This window comes from Dromiciops gliroides, chromosome 6 (genome assembly GCF_019393635.1).
Source record: "Dromiciops gliroides isolate mDroGli1 chromosome 6, mDroGli1.pri, whole genome shotgun sequence".
NCBI classification, from domain to species: domain Eukaryota; kingdom Metazoa; phylum Chordata; class Mammalia; order Microbiotheria; family Microbiotheriidae; genus Dromiciops; species Dromiciops gliroides.
The window spans coordinates 100,124,857-100,150,273 of NC_057866.1; the positions used below are offsets into that span (position 1 = coordinate 100,124,857).

The 25,417-nt window shown below is 42.8% G+C and overlaps 1 protein-coding gene across 1 annotated transcript in view; it reads left to right on the plus strand.

Annotated features, from left to right (window-relative positions):
- Window positions 1-25,206, plus strand: part of DGKQ (diacylglycerol kinase theta) — a 119,881-nt gene extending 94,675 nt beyond the window's left edge. Inside the window, exons 17-23 of the mRNA XM_043969759.1 lie at window positions 3,549-3,697; window positions 7,083-7,264; window positions 9,997-10,097; window positions 12,512-12,658; window positions 13,151-13,262; window positions 13,899-14,051; window positions 17,140-25,206. Of these exons, the coding sequence (XP_043825694.1) occupies window positions 3,549-3,697; window positions 7,083-7,264; window positions 9,997-10,097; window positions 12,512-12,658; window positions 13,151-13,262; window positions 13,899-14,051; window positions 17,140-17,244 (949 nt within the window). The 3' untranslated portion in view covers window positions 17,245-25,206. The remainder of the gene's footprint in view (window positions 1-3,548; window positions 3,698-7,082; window positions 7,265-9,996; window positions 10,098-12,511; window positions 12,659-13,150; window positions 13,263-13,898; window positions 14,052-17,139) is intronic.
- The last annotated feature ends 211 nt before the right edge of the window (window positions 25,207-25,417 follow it).

The following is a 25,417-nucleotide window of genomic DNA, read 5'->3' on the forward strand; positions in this document are numbered from 1 at the left end:
GTAAAGCTAAAAAAACCTCACTTTTAATATGAACCCAGTGAGGGACTATGTGTCTATTATCTCAGCACTGTCTTAGCTAAGGACAGAGAGTCTTAACACCAGAGCTCTGGCCATTAAGAGATGAAGTTTTTTTGGTTTTATTTTTTACAATAAGGAACAATAAGGACATAAACATCAATGAAGCAAACACTCACCATATGAATTTTTTAAAATGGAAAAAGGTTTTGCTATCTTTTATCACCTTCTTTTGTTTATTACAATCTTTTGATGTTATCACTTTGATTTCCAAGTAGAGCTTTCTTTCTTCCTTACTTCCCCTCTGTAGAGATCTAGCCCTTAAAATAAAAAGAGAAAAAGAAAAGGTTCAACCAAACTGACCAACACATCACATGAACCCAGTCTGACAGTGTACGTCACGTTCCACATCCATAGTCCCCCACCTCTGCAAAGAAGGGAGAGAGGTACATTTTCTTCTCTCTGCTCAGTGGTCAGGTGGAATCCTTATAATCACACAGCATTTCAGCCTTCATTGTTGTGCATCCATTTGCATTGTCTGTAGCTTCTGTTTCTATAAGCCTTCTCCTAATTCTCTGTATTCTTCATGGTCATTGTTTCTTTTTTTTTTAATGGTTTTTTTTTTTTTTTGGTTTGGGGGCAATAAGGATTAAATGACTTGCCCAAGGTCACACAGCTAGTAAGTGTCAAGCGTCTGAGGACAAATTTGAACTCAGGTCCTCCTGAATCCAGGGCCGGTGCTTTATCCACTATGCCACCTAGCTGCCCATGGTCATTGTTTCTTATTCCAGTATATTCACACCCCACATTTTATTTTGCCATATCCTGATTTTTTGAGTTGGTATTTTGTTGCCAGGTGGTTTGTTTTTTTGGACCACATTTCTGAATTCATCTGTGTAGGGAGTTCCTAGTGAGGACACTCCCTCCACTGACACAGATAGGGGCTGGCTCTGCATTTTATAGCTTTGGAGTTCCTGTTGTTTGCTACAACCAGAGCGTTGCCCTAAATGTTTTGGTATTTATGTGACCTTTCCTTTGAACTACATAGAGTGGGACTCTGCCATTAAATGGTATGAAAATGGTAGCCACCTTCCTGGCATTCATCCACACCGTTGCTCAGAATCAGCTTTGACTCGCCCATGGCATGGCCTGTTGCCATGTTTTGCCATCTTTGCCAGTGTTCTGAGTATGGTGTCAAACGTTAGGATTGTTTGGGTATACATTTCACTTATTAATGACTACTCATTCATAAGATTCTTCATAACTACATGTTACAAAAAATCCCGGGAGAGAACAGGGATTGGTCTTTTTTGAGAGGGTAGAGTCAGGAGAATTCTATTTATAGTTTCTTTGACCATTATTTCCATAATTTTATAAGTGGCAAGTTCATCTTCCCTCCCAATTACTAGGTGTGGCATAAATTCAGGCCTAATGCTTTTTTCTCTACGTTCAGTGGGCCATTCCTTCTTCCCCCTCTCCAAGAGTCTGTCTGGTTCCCTTTATTAGGTTTAAGATAGTAAGTATCAAGTAGGTAAAAATTAGGCCTCCGGGATAGACTAGCGTTCTCATTGCTAGCCCCAGGATCTGTCCCTATGTTGGGGACAGAGAAGAAGAGGGGAGATGGAGGACGGTAGCCATCATGATGCCCCATATTCCATTCCTAAGGGTTTAGGTACCATTAGATTATCAAGGCAAAGTATTGAGGTGGAGAGCAGAGGGAGACACAGGTAAGGAGGAGCATAGTAATCATACATGCTGAGACATTAGCCTCCTTTTATTAGGGAGGCTAATGAAAAGTGCTTTTTTCTCTGTGGGATGTGATGCATGACTCACTGATATTGGATACATCTAGATCCAAGTCTTGTCAGGGAAACAGACTTGGAAGCTTCAGGGTGGCAGGAGGTACCCTCCCCCCCCCGACCCCCACTTCCCAGTAATTTCCCTTTGACTGGGGTTGGTGGGTACTGGGAAGGACCAGGAATGAGTGGTTCCTTTTTCCTCAAGGGTCTGATGTTACTGTCCTTGACTGATGGGGAGTGGGAACGGGGATGGGGGGAGATGCTTTATGCGTGATGGGGATCGTTGTTTCCAGGAATGAGAATTGGTTTGGGCTAAGCTAGACCCCTACTAGAGAGTCACCCAAGCTTCTTAGGGTCCTAGCCATGGACCTAGAGCTGGAAGGGACTTTGCAGATCATCCAGTGCATGTCCTAGCCAAGACCCAGAGAGGAAAAACATTCACCCCACTTCACTCAGAAGGGAAGTGGCTGAGCCAGAGGCTCACACCCTGGGTCAGGGGACCTCTAATCCTCACAGCCGACATAAGCAGGACTCAGACTTGAGCCCTTGGCCCCCGCACGTACCCAGCTCTGTTCATGGGCACCCTTGCCGCAGTCTCTGGCCAGCCCAGGAGCTTCACAGGGTCAAGGTGTTGTCTCAGAGGCCCTAATGGATGGCAGAGGGAACAGGCCAGAAAAGAGAAGGAGAAAGCTGTAAACACACTTAAGGGTTTTTTTGGGTCAGTAGTTCTTCTGACACATTCTTCCTGCCAACTTAAGAGAATAGAAAGTTCTTGTTTATCATTCAACAACTGAACTTTTAAGGACAGCATAAAATATTCGGATTTCTGGCCAGAGAGGCCAGGGTCACATGATCTCATCTCCTGGGCACCGAAGAACTGAACAAAACAAAATAAAAACCTCTTGAACAAAACAGATGACATCCTGGTCTCTCTTTCCGGGTTTTTTCCTACTGAGGCTGTGGATCAAGGTGTATGAGCTGGAATTGGAACAATTCCTTCCATTATTACTGCACTCTTAGTCTTCCAGGGTGCTTTCTCATCTGATATTTCACCAGATCTCAGGCAGGGGCAGGGCTTATCATCATCCATTCCTATTTTACAAAAGGGCCTGACTTGGAGTCAGTAAAACCCGAGTTCACATCCTCTGACACTTAAGAGCCATGTGACCCTGGGTGGGGCACCTAACTTCTTTTTTTTTTTTGCCTCAGTTTCATCATCTGTAGAATGGGCATGATCATAATAGCAGCTACTTCCCAGGGTCATTGTGAAGGATCAAATGAGATCACACATGTAGAACACTTTGCAAACTTTAAAGTGTTGTATAAAATGCTACTTATTGTCATTATTAGGTATTATTAGTTATGGTGAAGAAAAGAAGCCTCAGAAGGGAAGTGACCAGATGAACTTCCAAGGTCCCTTCTGGCACTAAGATACTCTGATGCCATGACTTGGTGGCATCCAGGTCCTGAATCCAGGCTCTCTGATTCCTAGCAACTTATTCTCCTCTAGACCATTCGCTAGCCTAGAAAGCAGAAATTTCCTCCAGGAATCATACTTGGCCATTTCCTTGGTTTCTTATGTCAATCTGTGTAATTCAGAAGGCATCGTTGGATCTGTGTTTGAATGAAGAAGCCGCTGCTCATGTTGGTGACTTAGGAGTGAGAATTTGTTAGGAATGAGTCTGGTGCTACCTAGAGTGAGTGAGATACTTTTTTTTTTCTTTCTCTAATAAGGTTTCACATGTTCTCCCAAATCCCCTGTTTCCGGGTCCTGGTTTGTGGTGGGGACGGCACTGTGGGCTGGGTGCTGGGAGCCCTGGAAGAGATCCGACACAAATTGGCATGCCCGGAGCCTTCTGTGGCCATCCTACCTCTGGGCACAGGTGAGCACGTTCACACCCCAGCTAGGAGGAGTAGTTAAGGGGTAAAGGGTAACATCCTGGTGCACGGGGAGACAAAATCTTTCATGACAAGCAGCTGTAGGCAGGGCCACCGTGAAGACAGCAGACATGAATAGAGGTTTCTCTATTCACATCACCTTTGGTTTCTCCTGTACCTCAGAGTTTATAAAATGCCTTGTATACAACAGCCCTGTGAGGCAGGGAATAGAAGTCATATTTTCCTCATTTTGTAGATGAGAAATCTGAGGCCCAGAGAAGGAGAAATAACCTAGTTTACAGTTACTGTCATAGCTTAGATTCAAACTCAATTCTCCTGAATTTTGGAAAGTGTAGAATTCTTTCTTCTGCCTCATTGATGGCTCACAGACAGTGAAAATGAAAACTAGCATTTTTAAAAAATGATAATTCATATGTATTTAGAACTTTAAGGTTTACAAAGTACTTTCCATCTACCCCTAATAAGAATAGGACCTTAAGTCTTATTATTCAAGAGATAGCGCTGAAATACTTAGAAGAAATGCTGGTAATTGAGAGAGGCCTCCTGTAGGGATCGCACCTGAGTAGCAATTGAAAGGACCCTAGGGATTCTGCTCTCCCTTCAAGGGAAGCCCTTTCTAATTCACCAGGAGTAATTATCTTCTCTGATCTCTTCCTATAAAAACCTGTTCTCTTGGAAACTCATTCACACTCAGGTGTGGAGGTGTCAGTAACTGAGAAGAGCTTAAATGCCTTTCCTCCATAGAAGTATTTATGTTTTTTTTTTAATTTTTTAACAATTTTATTTATACTTATGAGTTCCAAATTTTATCCCTCCCTTGCTGAGATAGTAAGCAATCAGATATAGGTTATACGTGTACAATTATGTAAAATATTTCCATAGTAGTCATTTTATAGAAGAAGACTTGAATAAAAGAAAAAATAAAAGTGAGAAATACAAGTATTTCTTTTTTTTTTTTTTTAGTGAGGCAATTGGGGTTAAGTGACTTGCCCAGGGTCACACAGCTAGTAAGTGTCAAGTGTCTGAGACCAAATTTGAACTCAGGTACTCCTGACTCCAGGGCCAGTGCTCTATCCACTGCGCCACCTAGCTGCCCCCAAGTATTTCTATTTTAAGAGGCATCAGGGCCTTAGAAAGGCAGCTTGGCCTACTGGATAAAGATAGGAAAATCACTTAACCTCTTAGGCAGAAGGAATGTCTTCATCTGGGAGTACCCGATGCCAGTGAAATCACAGGTCTAGTACTTACCTGTCCCTATCAAGGCCTAGGGCCAGTGGGATGAAACTGCTGTTGTAAGGGAGTTCTAGGTATTAACAGGGCAGCCAAATGGCACAGATGGTAAAGCACTGGCCCTGAAGTTAGAAAGACTCCTCTTTCTGAGTTCAAATCTGGCCTCAGACACTTATTACCTATGTAAGGGGCTAAAATTCTAGCTAGTCTGTCTAAAATATATAATGAGTGGTTGCCAATAGCTTTAACAAGAGTTTAGACTTTTAAGCATTTATTAAGGAGAATAAGAATTTAGTGAAGAGAGCAAAAGAGGCCTAGATGCCTACATCTATCTATCTCAGGGAACGTGCATTTTAGCTCCCCGAGAGTCCTCACAAAAGAGAGTGAGCCATACCTCCTTCATCCCACAAGCCTCCTGTGAAACTGGGAACATCCCATCCACTTGCACACACAACTCCAAGCTAATTGGCTGGTAGCCTTGATTGACAGTACCCACAAGCAAACACAACTTCCTGATGCCAAAGAAAGCCACATGGCTTGCCCTCAGATGCCTTCTCATGGCGGAGCTTTCCTACAGTAACTCTCTAGCAGGTGGCGTCACTCCAATCATTACACCTCTGTGATCTAGGGCAAGTTACTTAACCTTGTTTGCCTCTGTTTCCTCATCTATAAAATGAACTGGAGAAGGAAATGGCCAAGAAAACTCCACATGAAGTCACAAAGGGCCTGGCATGACTGAAACAACTGAACAACAACAACAAAAGCATTAAAAACTGGATTAAGGGGAGGTACATTTCCCAGTGCTGTGGAGGTCACACCTTTAATGGCTGCTTGTTCATTTGTTCAGCAAACATTGGTTGGGTGCCTATTCTTTGCAAGCAGAATCTTAGGCTATGCTGATGGAGGTAGAAGGATAAGTAAGTCTCAGTCATCAAGGAGGCTTCACAGTCTAGTAGGGAAAGGAGGAGTAAGACATATGCTAGGTACACAAGAGAAGCATAAAGTGGAAGAAGATTTCTGATGGTGAAGAGAATGCACATAGCTGGGAGGATCGGGGAAAGCTTCTCTGATGAAATAACAAGCTCTTAGAACTGAAGGAACCTTAGTTAGGGTCCATGTAGTCCAACCTTTTCAGTTTACAAAGGAGACTGGGGGTCAGGGGGAGTTAGATTTGTCTGAGGTCACACAGCAGTGTAGTAATAGAGTAGGGACTCAAACTCAGGTTTCCAAATGCCAGTCCCTCACCTCTATACCGAGGTATCCCCTCTCAGAAGTATACCTCAGGCTGGTTTCAGAAAAACCTGAGAATTGTTCAAACTGATGCAAAGTAGGGGCAGCTAGTTGGTACAGTGGATAAAGCACCGGCCCTGGATTCAAGAGGACCTGAGTTCAAATCCACTCTCAGACACTTGACACTTACTAGCTGTGTGACCCTGGGCAAGTCACTTAACCCTCATTGCCCTGCGGATAACAACAACAACAACAACAACAAAAACTGATGCAAAGTAAAATGAGAAGAGCCAGAACTGTTTGTACAGTAATAGCACTATTGTGAAGATAATCAATTTTGAAAGACTTGGGAGTCTGATCAACACAATAACCAGGACTCCTGATGATTTGTACTACCCACACCCCCAGAGAGAGAGCTAATGGACCCAGAGTGCAGATATTATTTACTCTTTCTTTTTCTTTTTTTGGACATGGCTAATGAGAGAATTTCTGTTGCATGACTATATATGTTTGTAACAGGTTTTGGTTTTCTTGCCTTCTCAATAGGATGAGAGAAGGGGAGAAGGGAAGGAGAGAATTCAGAAGTGAAAATAAAATAAAATTGAATTTTTTAAAATGGAGTATAACGTGGATATAAAGAAATTACATGGTCAGAAATGGGGAATGGGGAGTGATTCCAAGTATAGGGGAGGGCTTGAGTAAAGATAAGGAAAAATACCTTGAACATATTGAAAGGCCTGATGACTCCTCTGGTTTAATTAGAGAATAGATTTTGGAGGCAGGGACAGTGCTTCAGATTATCTCATTTTAGTCCCTAGCTTTGAGATCCATTTAGGACGTGAAGGTAATACTTATTTTCTTTGGGTGTTTTAAGGCTGTCTGAGTGACTGTGCCTCCTTATTTCCTCAGGTAATGATTTGGGCAGAGTGCTGCGATGGGGAGCGGGCTACAGTGGGGAGGACCCATTCTCCATTCTGGTGTCTGTGGATGAAGCTGACGACGTCCTCATGGACCGATGGACGATCCTTCTGGATGCTCAGGATGTTGTCGAGAACACTGAGAATGGGGTGGTTGAGTCAGAGCCCCCAAAGGTGATCTCTTTTGTCACCTGAAATAGTGGAATAATTGTTCACCTGTCAAGATTCTGGACTTGGGGCTGGGGGGGACCCTAAATCATAGAATGACAGAGTAGGGAGAGCCGCCAGGATGTAAGATGTCAGGAGTGGGAAGAAACCTTAGAGATGACCTAGTCCAACCCCTTTACTTTATAGATGAAGAATTTGAGGCCCTTCTCCCCCAGAACTGGGTGATTTGTCCAGAATCTACACCCAGTAAATATCATAGTAAGGACTCAGATCCATAACTTTTTTCTCACATCTTTCTGCCTATTCAAACATGATGACATGTTAGCCAAAAATCGTTCTTTACTGAAGATATGCTATGGACTGATTTCTGAGCTTAGAAAACCATTTGTAGGGCAGCTAGGTGGGGCAGTGGATAGTGCACTGGCCCTGGAGTTAGGAGGACCTGAGTTCAAATCCGGGCTCAGACACTTAACACTTACTAGCTGTGCGACCCTGGGCAAGTCACTTAACCCCAATTGCCTCACAAAAAAAAAAAAAAAAGCATGCTTAGGGGGCAGCTAGGTGGTGCAGTGGATAAAGCACTAGCCCTAGAGTCAAAAGGACCTGAGTTCTGGCCTCAGACACTTGACACTTACTAGCTATGTGACCTTGGGCAAGTCACTTAACCCTCATTGCCCTGCAAAAAAAAAAAAAAGGAAAAAAAGAAAAACCATTTGTTTTGACTGTTTGGGCACCACTGAAAGATCATAGGGCCACAAATCTGGCAACCTTAAAGTTCACTTAGTCCAACCCCTTTACTTTACAGACTAAGAAAAGAAACCCAGAAACATGAAGTTATGACTGTCTGTGGTTACACACCTAATAAACGCTGGAGCCCAGATTCAAACCCAGGTCTTTCGAGGCCATGTATAATATTTTTTTCTGGGTATATGGTGTAACATGTAGGTCTATACCTACTTCCTGCCATACTCTCCCAGTTTTCCCAGTGGTTTTTGTCAGATAGTGAGTTCGGGTCCCAGAAGTGGGTGTTTTTGGATTTCTCCAAATTACTATGGTCATTATGTGTGTTTTTTCAAAAATGGATATTAAGTGCTTACCACCATGCCTGGCACATAGTAGGCCTTATATTAATGCCTTCTCCCCCTTTCAACTATAATATTCTTCTCTGCTGTCCCACCAAAAAAAGCAATATCTTTATAATTTGAAAAGTGCATCCCTCACAACCCCATGAAGTAGGTAGTGTTTCTCATTATACAGGTGGAGGACATTTTATCGGGGAGAACATCTCCTCTTGAGTGCCCTGCTGAAATCTCAAACTCACTATGTTCTAAATAGAACTAATTTTATTTCCCCCTCCCTCCTAAACTCATCCGTCCTCCAGACTTCCTTGTTTCTCCCTAGGGGACCACCATTCTTCTGGTCATCCAGGTTTGTGTCTTGTCTCCCTCAGCACCCATAGCCAAGCAGTTACCATGCTTCGTCAACCCTACCATCACCCCATTCCTCATGTCCTTCCCCTTCTCCTTGCAAATATGGCCTCTAGCCTAGTCATCTGTTGCCTGGACTTTTTTTTTTTTTTAAGTGAGGCAATTGGGGTTAAGTGACTTGCCCAGGGTCACACAGCTAGTAAATGTTAAGTGTCTCAGGCTGGATTTGAACTCAGGTACTCCTGACTCCAGGGCTGGTGCTCTATCCACTGTGCCAACTAGCTGCCCCTTGTTGCTTGGACTTTTGCAAGAACCTCTAATTGATCTTTAATCCATCATCCTTGTAGCTTTTTTGGGGGGGGGGGAATGGATATTCCTAAAGCACAGCCCTGACCCCTAATTCCTCTACTCAAAAATCTCCAGTGGTTTCCTGTTGTTCACTAGGATAAAGTACAAAGTCTTTGGCCTGGATATTTAAAGACCTTCCCAGTCTGGCTCCCACCAACCATATCGGTCTTATTTCACATTAGTACTCTTCATGTATTCTTTGATTTAGATACACTAGCCTGCTAGCTGTTCCCTGTACACAAAAATCCATTTTCTGCATTGATGTCTTTGGTGCCAAGTTGTCACCCTGGCTTGGCATGTTAAGGAGACCCTTACTTGTGCCTCTCTAACTTCCTTCAGAATCCAGCCAGGGTAGCACTTCCTATATGAGGCCCTTCCTGATTTCATTCCTTCTTCCTTTTAATTTTTTTGGATCTAGTGTCTTATTTCTTTGTGTACAAATTACATTTCTTGCTACTCCCCCATCTCCCCAATAGTTTATTTTTTTAATCTCTAGCACTAGCACAGGTCCTGACACAGAGTAAAAACTTAATAAATATTTTAAAATTGAATTGGGCAAGCTGAAGTTCAGAGAAGTAAATTAACTTAGGGTCACACAGATAACAAGTGTGCACCCAGGTTCCAGCTCTCTCTTCACTCTTCTAGGTTCCCTATGCAATGGGAAGTGCTAGATGGGACAGAGTAGGAGGATTGGAGGCTGGCCTGGGAGAGGTTGAGGCAGGGAGGCCAGGTTTCAGGATCCTGCAGCAGCCTGATGGACTAGGCATAGGGAGGTTAGAGAAGGTGGTTTTGCAAACCACCAAAGGGACTGAAATCAGTTATATCCTTTTTGTAGCAGCTCTTTTACCTCCTGAGATGATGAGGAAGGAATAGCATGAGAGCAGCAGAAATGGCCCAGAGACTTGAGGCTCCTTGTGGTGACTTTTCCATTTTGACTTTGCTTCCCCTCCTCTCCCCCTTCAGATTGTACAGATGAATAATTACTGTGGACTTGGAATCGATGCAGAATTGAGTTTGGACTTCCACCATGCAAGAGAAGAGGAGCCGGGAAAATTTACTAGCAGGTAGTCATACACTGTGTTGTTTTTTGTTCTTGTTCTTGTTTTGGTTTTGTTTTGGTTTTTTTGGTGGGGCAATGAGGATTAAGTGACTTGCCCAGGGTCGCACAGCTAGTAAGTGTCAAGTGTCTGAGGCCAGATTTGAACTCAGGTCCTCCTGAATCCAGGGCTGGTGCTTTATCCACTGCGCCACCTAGCTGCCCCCTATAGTCATAGACTTTTAAAGCCAGTGACCAAAGATGAAGCGAAATTTATACTGGACTTGGCCATCCTAGGATCCTGGGATCATAGATTTAGATATCATTGAGTCCAGCTACCTAATTTTCTTATTTAATATTTTATTTTTTCCCCAATTACATTTTAAACCAATTAAAATTGGGGGGGGGGCGGGGCAGTGAGGGTTAAGTGACTTGTCCAGGGTCACACAGCTAGTAAGCGTTAAGTGTCTGAGGTCAGATTTGAACTAAGGTTCTTCTGAATCCAGGGCCGATGCTCTATCCACTGAGCCACTTAGATGCCTTCAATTAACATTCATTTTTGAGAATTTTTGAGTTCCAAGTTCTTTCTCTTCCTCCCTGTCCTCCTCCTCTCATTGAGAAGGCAAGCAATTTGATATCAGTTATACATGTGCAGTCATTCAAAATGTATTTCCATGGTACTCATATTATGAAAGAAAACATAAACAAAAAGAAAAAGAAAGTAAAGGAAAAGTATGCTTCAATCTGCATTGAGACTCCAAGTGTTTTTTCTCTGGATGGAGGTGGAGAGCATTTTTTCATCATAAGCCTTCAGAATTATCTTGGATCATTGTGTTGCTGAGAATAGCTAAGTCATTCACAGTTGATCATCATACCATATTGCTGTCACTGTGTGCAATGTTCTATTGGTTCTGCTCATTTCACTTTGAATCAATTTGTGTAAATTGTTCCAGGTTTTTCTGAGCACATCCTGCTTGTTATTTCTTATAGCAAAATAGTATTCCATCACAATCATATACAACTTGTTCAGCCATTCCCCAACTGATGAACATCCCCTCAAATTTCCAATTCTTTGCCACCACAGACCTAATAGTGGTATTGATTGGTCAAAAGGTATGCATGGGGGCAGCTAGGTGGCGCAGTGGATAGAGCACTGGCCCTGGAGCCAGGAGGATCTGAGTTCAAATCCAACCTCAGACACTTAACACTTACTTGCTGTGTGACCCTGGGCAAGTCACTTAACCCCAATTGCCTCACTTAAAAAAAAAAAAAAAAAGGTATGCATGGCCCTTTTGCCAGCCCCCTAATTTTACATATGAGAATTCTCTGGCATGGGAAGGGACTTGCCTCGGACACTTACTAGCTGTGTGACCCTGGACAAGTCCCATAGCCTCTTGTCCATCTCAGTTTCCTCATCTGTAAAATTTTGATAATCATAGTGTAATGATTGGAGTGATGCCACCTGCTGGAGAGTTACTGTAGGAAAGCTCTGCCACGAGGAGAAGGTGTCTGAGGGCAAGCCACGTGGTCAGGTCCTTGGTGTCAGGAAGTGACGTTTGCTCATGGGTACTGTCTATCAAAGCTACCAGTCAATTATCTTGGAGCTGTGTGTGCATGTGGACGGAATGTTCCCAGTTTCACAGGAGGCTGGTGGGAGGAAGAAGGGACAAGGCTGGCTCTCTCGCTCTTTTTCGTCAGGACTCTCGTGGAGAGTGAAGCAGAAATGTGGGCTTCCCGAGATAGACAGCTGAATCTAGGCCTCTTTCTCTCTCTCTTCACCAAATTCTTATTCTCCTTAATAAATGTTTAAAAGTCTAACTCTTGCTAAAGCTTATAATTTATTGGCGACCACTCACAGACTAACTAGAATTTTAGCCCCTTACAATAGTACTCATCCCCCAGGATTGTTGCGAGGATGGTGAGATAATATTTGTAAAGCACTTTGCACTGTGTCTAGCACATAATAGGTATTTAATACTTATTGCCTCCTTCTTCACCTTTCCCCTTAAAAAAGGCTCCTACAGGGGCAGCTAGATGGCGCAGTGTATAGAGCTCCGGTCTTGGAGTCAGGAGGACCTGAGTTCAAATCCGGCCTCAGACATTTAACACTTACTGGCTGTGTGACTCTGGGCAAGTCACTTAACCCCAACTGCCTCACCAAAAAAAAAAAAAAAGGCTCCTACGGGGGCAGCTAGGTGGCACAGTGGATAAAGCACTGACCCTGGATTCAGGAGGACCTGAGTTCAAATCCGACCTCAGATACTTACATTTCCTAGCTGTGTGACCCTGGGCAAGTCACTTAACCCTCATTGCCCTACCAAAAAAAAAAAAAGGCTCCTATATAACCAGATAGCTCTATTCCCCTCACTTTTGACTCAAGGGTATGAGTAAAGAGGGAAGGACTAGAAACATCTCTGAAGGAGGGGTGTTTTCTTTCTGCAGATTCCACAACAAAGGAGTATATGTCAAAGTTGGGTTACAGAAGATCAGTCACACCAGGAATCTCCACAAGGATATCCGACTTCAAGTGGACCAGCATGATGTGGAATTGCCAAATATCGAGGGGCTGATATTCATCAACATCCCCAGGTAACAAGCGGCCAAACTGCTGGTGCTCAGCAGGCCCCACACGAGGGGCTGTTCAGTGGAATTTAGCCAGCATTTACTGGGGACCTGCCACATGCAGAGCACGATATCAAACTGAAAAGCAGGCACATGCTTTCTGCCCTCTTTTAGAGAGGGGGCTGAGACACATACACAAATAAGTTTCATACAAGTTAGAATATGATAAAGTGCCCAGAAACTGCCAAGCAGCCTGGGAAATTCTGTGGTGGTGGAGATAGAGAGGGATGGTCACGTTTCCAACAGGGAAGGCTTTATGGGAGAGGAACACCCGAACTGGTCCTCAGGGGAGGCTGGTTCATCCCCTTCAGGGGAAGTTCAGTGTGAATGAGTAGTCTGGAGTGTGGAATATTTGAAAAGAAGCCTTATTTTCCCCAAATAGCCATACTCTTCTTCCTTACCTTAGAACACGGCCTGAGGTCTTCCTCAACCCCATTGCCCTTAATTGTTTTGATGCAGCTGGGGCTCCGGAGCTGATCTCTGGGGGTCTGACAACGATGCTCGGTTTGAGAAGCCACGGATTGATGATGGCCTGTTGGAGGTGGTTGGAGTGACAGGCGTCGTTCACATGGTGAGTCCTCTGAGAAGCATTTATTTCTTCACTCCTATTGAGAGTTTCATGTTTCTGTGACAGCATTCTCAGCAGGGTAGTTGGGCTTCTCTGGGGTTCAGAAATGGGGGGCGGGGAGAGACGGGAGAGGGTCATCTTGAAAAACAAGATTAGATCCAAAGACATGGCATCTGGTGAGTTCAGGAAAGTTCTCTAGTCTCTAAGCCACCCTTGACTCTTCATTGGCTATGGGATAAAATCCTAGATTGCCACTCTTCAATTCTAGGACCTTAACAATCTGATGATCTCTCCCACCTTATGCTCCTTTATCCCCCTCCTTCCCATCTGGACCAGGCTCCTCTCCATTCTCTCAGTACATGACAAGAGCAATCTCACCTCTGTTTTCTCCCTCTGTAGAATGCCCTCCTCCTCCTCTTCACATCCAGCTCAGGGCATTTGGACATGAGCTTGGTGTTGAAGGATGGGTAGGGTGTAGAGGGACAGTGAGGGGTGACAAGGTCATTTCAAGTCCTTCCAGTGTATTCTTTGTGGATCTCTGTGGCTGTTTGCTATTCAGACTTGATGTAAAGCTGTTTAGAATTTTGTCTTTGCCTTCTAAGGGCTGGAAGCACTGACTGGGTCCCTTTATCCTCACAGGGCCAGGTGCAAGGGGGATTGCGCTCAGGAATCCGAATTGCCCAAGGTTCCTATTTCCGGGTCACCCTCCTCAAGCCAATCCCAGTACAAGTGGATGGAGAGCCATGGATTCAGTCCCCAGGCCACATGATCATTTCTGCTGCTGGACCAAAGGTGCACATTACTTTCGGGTCATGGCAGTGTATTTAATGTGAATGTGTTTTCCTAGTACAGTAGCTTACAAAGTGCTCTCACATTTTTCAGCTCATTTCATCTTCACAGCAAACCTCTGAGGGAAGCAGAGCCATTGTGTTTTTTGTTTTTTTGTTTTGTTTTGTTTTGTTTTTGCGGGGCAATGGGGGTTAAGTGACTTGCCCAGGGTCACACAGCTAGTAAGTGTCAAGTTTCTGAGGCAGGATTTGAACTCAGGTACTCCTGAATCCAGGGCCGGTGCTTTATCCACTGTGCCACCTAGCTGCCCCGAGCAGAGCCATTGTTAACTCTCTAAGCAATGAAACTGACATACAGAGAGACCAAGTAATTTGCATGACTTCATCCTACTAATCAATGGCAAAGCCAATATTAGAATGGGGGAATCTGGGAATCCCCGAGCTTCTTGGAAGGAGGTGTGTCTTGAAAGGAGCAATTAGCCATCATTAAAAGCAGAAAGAGAATGAAAGGGAGGGGCAGAAGCCCAGCCCCACAGGGTAAAGATCTATATTAGGTACAACAAGAAAATAGATTTGCTTTGGAGTGGAGCAAGTTGTGTTAATTAATAAGTAAGATATGAAGTAATAAATGACACATGGGAGTGCCTATGCCGGGCATAAGAGTTTAGGTCTCAGGCAGAAATGATGCATTGGAAAAGGTCACAGGACATTGGTTTCATTTCCAAATCTGAATTTTACTAGCCATGTAACTGGGCAAGTCAAGTCATTTCATATCTTAGCTTATTTCTTTTGCGATAAAAATGAGAATTATAAATTATTCCCTTGCATTACTGACCCCACAAAGTCAGGAGGAAAAATGCTTTGTAAACAAAGTGCTTTAGAGATCATTATCTATCTATTTATTTATTTATTTGTGGTTTTTTTTCCTATTTTTTTATTTTAATTTTTCTCAATTACATGTAAAGATATTTTTTGAGTTCCAAATTTTTCTCCCATCCTTTCTTCCCTCCCTGCTTCTGAAGCCAGTAATTTGATGTAGGTTATACATTACAATCATGTTAAACATAAATCCATATTAATCAGAACAAAAGGAAAGAAAAATACACAAGAAGAAATAAACAAGAACAATAATCAAAAAAGCAGCAACAAAAGTGAAAATAGTATTCTTCAGTCTGCATTCAGACTCCATAGTTCTTTTTCTGAATGTGGAGAGCATTTTCCACCATAAGTCTTTTGGCATTATCTTGGGTCATTGTATTGCTGAGAAGAGCCAAGTCCATCACAGTTGGAGATCATTATCTAAAAGATGATAGGGAGTCTTAACATGTCCCTTAGTCAGAAGACATGATAGGAGCCAACTTTCAAAATGATTAAGACAACAGGGTGTGGGATGAGTTAGGGAAGCAGTGTTTCTCTTCCTCCCCACCTTCACTGCAAAGGCTGGAGACAGAGAGAGTGGAGCACGTGCTATACCGTTGGGTAGGGTTGATGTATTGGTTAATATTGCTGAATTGCTTTTAGTTTTCTCTTTCTTTTTTATTCTTTGTTACAAGGAATGGCTCTCTGCCAGAGGGATATATTGAGAAATGAAGGTGATGTAAAAACAAAGGACATCAATACAAATTTTTAAATTTCCAAAGGGGGAAAGGAAAAAAAACCCAGCATTTTTATTTCCAGAGCTAAAGAAAAAGTTCTTTCTTTCCACTAAGAGGGCTTTGCAGTGAGAGTCAAGGCTTCTTGTGAATGTGCTGTTTGGTTATGGTTATATGGTTAAGGTTATTTTCTAATAATTATAGAAAAATTAAGCCTGCTGTACTTTTGGTTCTTTTGCTGGAAAGACAAAAAGTGTGACCTTTGCTGAAGTGGCTTCCATTCCTAGGATCGATTTTCTAAATCAGGCTTCATGTGATCTCATCTAGCCAGTTACATTAGATAAATATTTCAGTGCATGAGAGCCCTGCCATATCTGGAACAGTCACATGATGGGCCTCAAGGTAGTTATCACAAGAACCTGGAGACCAGTGTACATAATAACCATGAAATGGAAATGAAACCATCAGCTCTAATTAACCCTAATGTCTAATCTCAGTCCCAGGGAACAAAGGGTGAAGAATATCTTAGAGATAACCAAGTGGAGCAGCCAACAGAGTGCTAGGCTGGAGTCTGAGAGAACTAAGTTCACATCATGTCTTAATCAATAGTGATGGACTCTGAGCAAGTCATTCAGTCTGCCTGAGTTTCCTCAACTCTTGTTGTTCATCCTATGTTTTCAAAGAGGACACCATGGGATGATGATTTAAGTAAGGCAAGAGGTGCATAGTCTTCAGCCTCACTCCTCCTGAGTCATTGAAGTAAAGTGGAGATAAAGATAGCACCAACTTCCCAGGGTTGTTGTGAAGATCAAGTGAAATATTTGTAAAGCTCCTTCCCTCCTTCCTGCCTGCCTTCCTTCCTTCCCTCTTTCCTTCTTCCCCCCTCCTTCCTCCCTCCTTTCCTTCCTTCCCTCCCTTCCTTCTTCCCTTCCTTCCTTTCTCCTTCCCTCCCTCCTCCCTTCCTTCCTTCCTTGCTCCTCTTTCTTCCTTCCCTCCTCCCTTCCTTTCTCCTTCCCTCCCTCCTTCCTTCCTTCTTTCCTGACATGGGATTCCACAGGCAGGGTGTATGTATACACTGTCAGATGTAATCATTTACATTTGGTATTGATTAACTACTTTTCTATAGATTTTGGGGTGGGGAGTGTTTCTAGAAATGCTATTGTGTAAAAACAAAGTATCAATAAAAAATGCAGGAGACTGGGAGTTGTTATATGGCCTTGAACAAATCCCTTCCCTTTCTGGCTGTGGTTGTCCCATCAGTAAAGGGAGAAGATTTGTGGAATCTTAGATTTAGGGGTCATCTTTTCCAACCTCCTCATTCTACAGTTCAGGAAACTGAGGCCTAGTGAAGTGAGGCACGTGGCTTGAGGTCACATAGGTTTTAAGTGGCAGAGCCCAAGATTCAAACCCAGTTCCAAGTCCAATGATTCTGTGACCTCTGACTCAACTGTGTAACAATCCAGTGACAAGCCTTCATTTCTTTTTCTGCTACCTCAACAGGTTCACATGTTGAAAAAGTCCAAGCAGAAGCTGAAAAAAGCAACGGGAAGCATGAAGGATGCCAAAATGGAGAGCTCCGGAGGCTCAGAAGGAGAGCTGAAATAAAAGAGGGTGGGGAGGCCAAAGCTGGTGCTTTGGCTGCTGGTGCACAGTGTGCCTGCACCCCAGGGCTGGGGCAGGAAATTGAGGAAGGAAGGCTCTGCCGATATGCCATGTTCATCACTGCCCTTTCATGGTGTTTCCTGTGTGTTAAGTCCCATCTGCCCCTTGTGCTCTTTGGCTTGAAAATGTGTGCATTCCATGGCTTTTCAGGAACCTATTCCTCCATCTTGAGATCTGCCAAATAGAGGTTAGAAGAGGACACAGATTATCCCCAGCATAGGCCTGGGCAGAAAGTCACTCACTGACTTGCACCAGAATCAAACCATTAGCGTCTACTTATCCGTTGAATGCAATTTGTAGCCCTTTTTGTTAGGCCCTTAGGATGCTCTTCCCAGACAAAAAAGGGTTCTCATGTGTACAGCTGCTCCCCAGGAAACAAGAATCAGAAGGTGTGGGCGTTTGTTTACCTCCATCTCTGAGGTCAGACTCCTCTGGCATCAAAACTGGCTTTTCCTTAAACTCTTAGTGGCTGTGACTGTTTGCAGTAAACTCTAGCGATGCCTTCCAAACAGTTTTCACTTTGGTTACATCCTGTCCAAACCATGGTTTGGCAGTCCAAGTTAGATTAAGGTTCCAACCATAGCCAGTCGATTCCCTCTGCCTTTGGAGTGTTTGACAGAGACATTTGTGGGATCAGTTACATTGATTATATCCTCCACTCCCAAGTGCCAGACTTTGTTGTGGTGAGAAACTGTGGTCACTGTGTACATTTATTCCTAATTGGATGGCAGAGGATGCCATCTCCAATGGACACTGTATGCCAGTCTTTAGATAATAGACTTAAGGGTGCCAAGGACCTCCGGGGTGTGTATAGTAGTACCATTGAATTCAAATGAATATCAGAGACAGCAAATACTCTCTGGAAAAGATTGAGGGAAAGTGAAAAGGGACAGATGCCATTTTGAGACATTAAAGAGTAAGGGGAGGGATTGGATGCTGCTGCGCAATTTTTGGTCCTCTTCTTTGAATGATATTGTGCAGACGAATGGGCTTTGCACTGAGAGCCAGAACAGGTGATGTTACTCTGTCTTATCCTCCCCCATCACAGGCTTCCATCTGCATCCCTCAAAAGGGTGTTTTCTTGCTTGTACTTTCCTCCTCTTTTTACTAGCCCACCCTTCTTTAGCACCTTGGCCAGTGCCATAGCTCATTTGATCATGTAGACCTAGGAATGATACTTTGCTAATGTGAGCACAGGCTATGAGTGATAGGGCTTCATTTATCCCTCAAGAACGCTACACTCTTTCAGAATGAAAATTAGCACATAGAATTAGGCATTTCCTTTTAGGGGAAAAAATACCCATTCTGTAGATTTCCTTATTTCTTGCCAAATGTGTAGGGTTCCAGAGGCTGGGTGACGCACTGAAATTAGAATTTCTTTCTGAAGATTTCAGAGGCATTCCAATTAGGAAGACTGAGTTACCAATGAAAAGTCATTATTTCTTTGTTTTGCTAGTTTTGTGCCAAATTCTTGGTCTGTGTCTACATAGAGCAAGTGGTCCCCAAGTGTCTTCTCTGTGAACATTTGGTCCCTTCCATGCCTGAGACCATGGGAGCCACGGTGAGCCGAACCAAAAGAGAGAACAGGCTACATGAGTGCTTAGGTCTTTCCTTCCCTGATGGTATTGACAGATGTGCCTGGTGCTCTTGGGCATTCAGCTTCAGATCCCACCCTTCAGACCCAACCCACCTCCCTCCATCTCAAACCCTGCATCTCTGGATTGTTGTCAGGACCAGTAGTCACAAGGTGACAGGGATCATGTTGGTGGAACATCCCACTGGGGTCTCTTCCATTCAGCTGCTGGTGGCTCTATGATGGATGCCCACTCGGGCTTCTTTAAAATGGTGCTTTGGCCACAAGACATTGGAGACCTGGGGGACCCAGCCTCATTCATTAGAGGAGTGTCCCTGATGTGTTGTTCCCCTGGCAGTTTGTTAACTCAACTGAGCTGACTAACTAAAGAGGGAGGAAAGTTTACATTTTGTAAGAATGTAGGATGGATGCATTTTTTCAAGGGCTATGAATGTTTTCAGGAAATAGATGAGGCTGCCTGACTGCTGATTTAAAGTCCCAAGGTTGCAATTGCAAATGCCTGTTTTACTTCAAAATGGGGCTTAGAAAATTTTCTATATGCTAAATCCAACCCAAAACTTAAGTAGAGATTACAAAGTCTTCCTGATCATTAGGCCAAGTCGCCTACTCCTTTGTTAATCCTGTGTTGGTATGGAAAGGATTTCACCTCTTCCACCCATTAGTGCTCACCTCTTGTGTGGCCCCCTTGCTGAACCTCAGTTTCCTCATCTGATGGTTTTTGAGGGTCATTCTTGCCCCAGATCTTTGATCCTAACACAGTGTATAAGAAATATGAAGCTATTTTCATGAGAAGAAATGATCTACAAATGCTTTCAAAGACATGAGGCACTTTTAATCATCTCATATTCTATATTTTATGGTCAGTATTTTTATATTAAATAAGCATCATGATACCGCAGGGTACTTGGATTTCTTAGCAGGAAGGTCCATGTTGGGCAATGTCAGAGCCCACCTAGTGCCACTCTCATATTGGGGTGTGGACATGGAGGAAATATAGGGTATTTGGGCTTATAGACCTTATTTGCCTGAGGAGAGCAGATGAAGCACTTGGAATTTTCCTGCCTGACCCAGACAAACCCTATATTTAAGAATTTCAGTTTTTGTATGAAAGTAGGTGGTTGTCTGCTCTGAAAGTTAAAGCAAATGAAGCACACAGCAAAAAATATTCCTTTTTTTTTTTGGTTTGTTTCATTTTAAGATGTTTTAAAATCAGGGTGATAAGAGTATTGGCCCTGGGGTCAGGAGGACCTGAGTTAAAATCTGGCCTCAGACATTTGACCCGACTGTGTGACCTTGAGCAAGTCACTTAACCCCAATTGCCTCACACACAAGAATTTTTTTTGAAAGATATTTTAAAATCTTATCCAATGATGCCTCTTAACTTTCTCTTGGCAAGTGGGATGCAGGCACTTTTTAATATTTGAAAACACTGACCATTACAAAACTGGAGAGAAGCTTAGAGACCTTTGAGTCCAGTCCTGTGGTTTGACTGATGAAGAAAATGAGGCCCAGAGAGAGGATGTAATTTACCCATGCTCTTACATGGGAGGGCAGGGATTGCAGCTCTCCTGGCTCTCAGTCTTGTGTTCTTTCCATTCATTAGAAGAGGCTGTCGCCAATAACTGAAACTGAAAAGGGTATTTCCTACTTCCCAGAGGTAGGAGAGATGGGAAGATTGCAGTGGTCACTGTCATGATGGAGGGGATCAAAGATGTTCATTTAAATTTTAGTACTTTAAGTGGGCATTTTCTAAGGGAACAGTTTGTAGCAGGATATGAGCTCAGGGAGCCAGCCAGGGATGGCAAGCTCTACGTGGCCCAAAGTTTTACCACCACAAAGTTTCTTTGGTAGGAAGAAAACATCCTGAAGCCATGGAGGAAAGAGGCAGGATTCTCTATCCTGAGGAAGAGAGGAATAAACCTTTTTCCCCCTCTTGTGCCGTCAGTCGTGTTGACTGATGATAGACTGAGGATTAGAGAAGTGGGCTTTTCATATAGTATATGAACATCCATACATAGTTAAGCTATAGGACTCTCTTCCAACCTTGGGCTAATTGAGACCTTTCCTGTATCAATCCTTTCTAAGATCCCAATGGGTTGAGTGCCTAGCTGAGAACAATCAGGGAGATACCTATTTAGGACCAAGAAGCGTAAGACAGTTGGAAATGGTTGCCTGAAATTAAGATCTTTTAGTTTGGAAAATCATGTATAACATTATTTCATTGTTCAAAAATTCAAAGATTAATTCCCTTCTTTATATATTCCTGGAAGATGTGACGTAACAGTTCTCTTCTTTAAGGCATTTGTGCTTTCAGACATGAGATTTGTATTTTCATGAACTTTGTGTTACCAATGTCTGTATCTGGGCTGGGCCCTGAAAGGGATGGCAGCTCCTCTTTCAATTCTTATGTTCCCTGAAGTTGACAAAGAATGAGTTCCAGCGGCTGGAACATAGTCAACCCCATTTATTTGGAACTCTAGATCAGAATTTGTAAGTCAGCACCAGACTTGGGCCAACGTTTACTTACGATTATAGCTCTACTGAACAAGTTAGCAGTGTAAATAAATATGTTTGAGTAGGGGCAAAGTAACTTTTCACCTACTTAAGAGAACAAACTGTTCTCAAGCACTTTAGAAGCACACATTTACCAGTAGTTAACATGCAAATTACAAATAATTTTTATCAAGTCTCCGAAGCAGGCTCCTGATTTTGAGCCTTGTTGAGTTTCTGAATGTCCTTGAAAGTAGTAAGACTGAAATTTTTTTCTAATTCAAATTGTTCACTGATTCAGACTGGCCTCCCCCAAAGTTAATCTGAATGTACTATGCTTGGATTCCAGCATAAAAAGTCATTTATGCTTTGCCTTGTTACCCCTGAAAAAGAAGGATAATTTTAAAAATGTGTAAAGATAAATAAGATGATACATGAAATGTCCTTTGAGGACCCCTGAAGGAAAGAATGATGTGAACTCCAGGCTTTTGTTGTTGCTATTTCGGTCTCAAATTTTAATCTCGATTTTAAAGGAACAGAAAATCCCTTCATTGTGAAGAATCTAAGTGGGCCAGCGGTATGTATACAGCAGGTGCTTAGGAAGCATTGACGAATGACTGACAGATGATGTAATATTCCTCCTTACATTTTGACTCAAACTGGTTTCTGGAGATAACAGGCCATTAGATTCCCAGGTGTGAAAGACAATGGCTTTCAGTGTTACTCAGATGGCCCCTGCTTCCTTCCGTGACCTTTCTGAAAGCATGGTGTGGGACAGAGAGTTTGAACTGGAGGCAGTCTTTGATTGTGAAGGGAGCTGGGATTAGATACCTCTCTGTCGTTTGGTGTCTTTATTTCATCAGCTGTTGGCAATAAATAGTGCACCCATGATCTTATTCTCAAAAGAATTTTGGGTCCGTGAAGTTGTGGGCTTTGGGGAATGCTTCTGATGCTTTCTTATCATGGTAAGAAAAGAAAGGCTGGAGAAAAAAATTTAAAAGAAAAGAATAGGCTGGACCAACCCTCTTCAAGATGAACCAAGTTTGAGAATCTGAGTGCCTCAGTATATGCTAACATTTACTTTTTTTAAGTGTTAAGGTGGAACCATGCAGCCGATGCTAAGGAATCGGTCCAAGTAGGTCAGTCAGCACCTTCCAATTCTGATTTCTTGCTTATCCTCCTTCAAGCTTCTGCCAAACTCTGTGAACAGATGAATTGTCCCTGTAAACCATTCCATGATGGAATATCATTTCCTCATCATGTGCCTCCAGTATGAGAATTCTCATTGCATATGTTTACTTACAGGTTTTCATCTTTAAAAAAATTAATGTTGTTAATAGTTTCTGTTTGTTGCTTGGCAAGCCACTGTGTTGGTTCCTGATCCATAAGAATTATTGTTTCTTAAATTGTAGTCAGTGTACAAAGAAAATTAAGGTGAACTTTTTCTTTTGCTATTTAAGTATGAGTTTTGTCTTTGTGTCCCTAGACTGTTTTCTGTATATATTTTGCATTGTAGCCATGTGGCGGTTTTCTTCTGACTGCACTTTGCACTGACCTGAATTCTGAACTCTGTGTATAATTTATGGGTATCAGAGATAGAGAATAATTTATATCTGTGACAAATACAGTACTGGTCATTTCCATTGTAATTTGGCGTCTGATTTGTGTGTCTTTGAGACTTGTGGTTATGATGATAACATAGTTGCAGTTAGGCAGCACTTAAGAGGCAGCCTGGCATGGTGTAGTGAGTGCTGGGTTCCAGTTCTACCAATGACTCTTACTAGCTGTGTTGTCACAGGCAAGTTATGGAACCTCTCTGAGGCTCAGGCAATCACCTGAGTCCATATAAGGGAGAGACAGATTATGATCTGACTCAGTATTGCTCATTCCATTACATGCATGCACACATGAACACACACATGTCCACACACTTCATACATATATGTGTGTGTGGACACATACATGTATATATACATATACTTACATATACATCTATAGCTATATCTAAATGTATATCTATATATTTCTATACTATAGATATTTATAGATTTGCATGTTTTCTATCTATATTTATCATGACTTAATATATCTTGACTTATACATAGATGCTTGTTACACATGAAGGTAACATTTGGTTAAAGCAGTTGTTCCTACAACTGTCATGAGGTGGAGCCCTGACACCATAAAGAGGCAGGAGAGTTCTGGAAGAGGAAGTCAAAGATGCTACCAAAGCAGGGGCTCTGTCGTTGGGCTTTGTTTCCAATTGCTCAGTCACATGGAGGCAACAGTAGGTGAGGGCAGTACTTGTGCATAAAAACAACTTGTAGCCAACCAAAAGGTAGAGACACACACTAGCCATTACTGGTGATGAGAGCCTCCATTCTGAACCCCATGTAATGCCCTTGTTCTTGATATTTCAACAAGGCACCTACTTTTCAGATCTGAGATCTCCCTGATAGGACATGCCAGTCTAGCTCTGATTCCTTCAATCATCTTTTCCACTTTTGGTTCCTGACTCATGATCTTCAGGTTCTTACTTGTCAGACTCAAGCCTAGCACCTCTGCCTATCCCTGAGTAGAATTCTTCAAGGTAGCCTTTCCAATAGGATATACTTTTTGGAGAACCCTGGCATCTAAATTGCCCTAAGGTGGGTGGATCGGCCACGGCGCCTCCTTCACAAGACCATTTGCTCATTCGACATCACAAGCTCTGTGCTATAGAAGAACATAGATGAACAGATCCCAAAGAGTAGAGATGGCCTGCCCTGGGCCATAGGCCGAGCTAAACTACATTAACTTTTAAGAACTGTTTCCTCTTGTCAGTGGTTTCATGAGATCCTTGCTTAATCTCAGCAGCTATTTCCTTCCATCCATTGCCCAACCATTACACATTCTAGACTACCAGAGTGCACTTTAAAGATATATTTATAATAAATTATGATAAGAAGAAGGACAAGTGATCTTTATAGTCTCTGTTATGGCAGAAGAATGACCACTATAGCAGCAAAGTATGATATATGCTAGACTTAAAAGCATTTCCACAATGGGTGAACTTACATCATAAGAGAGTTGATGCTCTGTCTTCTTTGAGTGACTGGGAGATTTCCTCACTGTCTTCTTTAAGTCTCACCCTGCAGAAGGTGAAATTGAGTTTTCAGGCACAAGGGCTTTTGCCCCTGCATCCTTACCTCACAGGATGTTTCTTATGCTGGCCCCCTAATATGTTCATGAGCTTCTCAATTAGGTGAAACCCAATGTTTTTTTGTTTTGTTTTTTGTTTTTCAGTGAGGCAATTGGGGTTAAGTGACTTGCCCAGCGTCACACAGCTAGTAAGTGTTAAGTGTCTGAGGCCGGATTTGAACTCAGGTCCTCCTGACTCCAGGGCCGGTGCTCTATCCACTGCGCCACCTAGCTGCCCTGAAACCCAATGTTAAGAATGCTCCCTATGTCTGGGGAATCCTCCTGGGGTCACAATCCCAGGGGTGGTGTGTGGAACTGCATTCAGAGTCTTGAAAACAGCTTCCAAGAATGTCCCTACCTGACGGCAAGTGGAGAATGGAACCAGCAGAAGATAAAATAGAATTCATCCAACTGGAGAAAAGGCCATGTCTTTAGTGTGAGTAGAGTTTCTAGATGTGAACCTTTTTCAATAGGAAAATGGGAAATGAAGAAAATTCCTGGGACTTTTCCCTAAATGGTCAGAGGTGTAAAAAAATATTAACTATAACTGCTAATCTGAAAAATTAAAACTGTTAGCATCTGAAAAATTATAACTATAATAAAAATTATAACTGGGCCGTAAGTCCCATCTGGGTCACCATTCAAATGTTTTTGTTTTTGTTTTTTGCGGGGCAATGGGGGTTAAATGACTTGCCCAGGGTCACACAGCTAGTAAGTGTTAAGTGTCTGAGGCCGGATTTGAACTCAGGTACTCCTGACTCCAGGGCCGGTGCTCTATCCACTGCGCCATCTAGCTGCCCCGCCATTCAAATGTAAAAAATATTTTAACTGGGGGCTTAATTTGTGAACTCC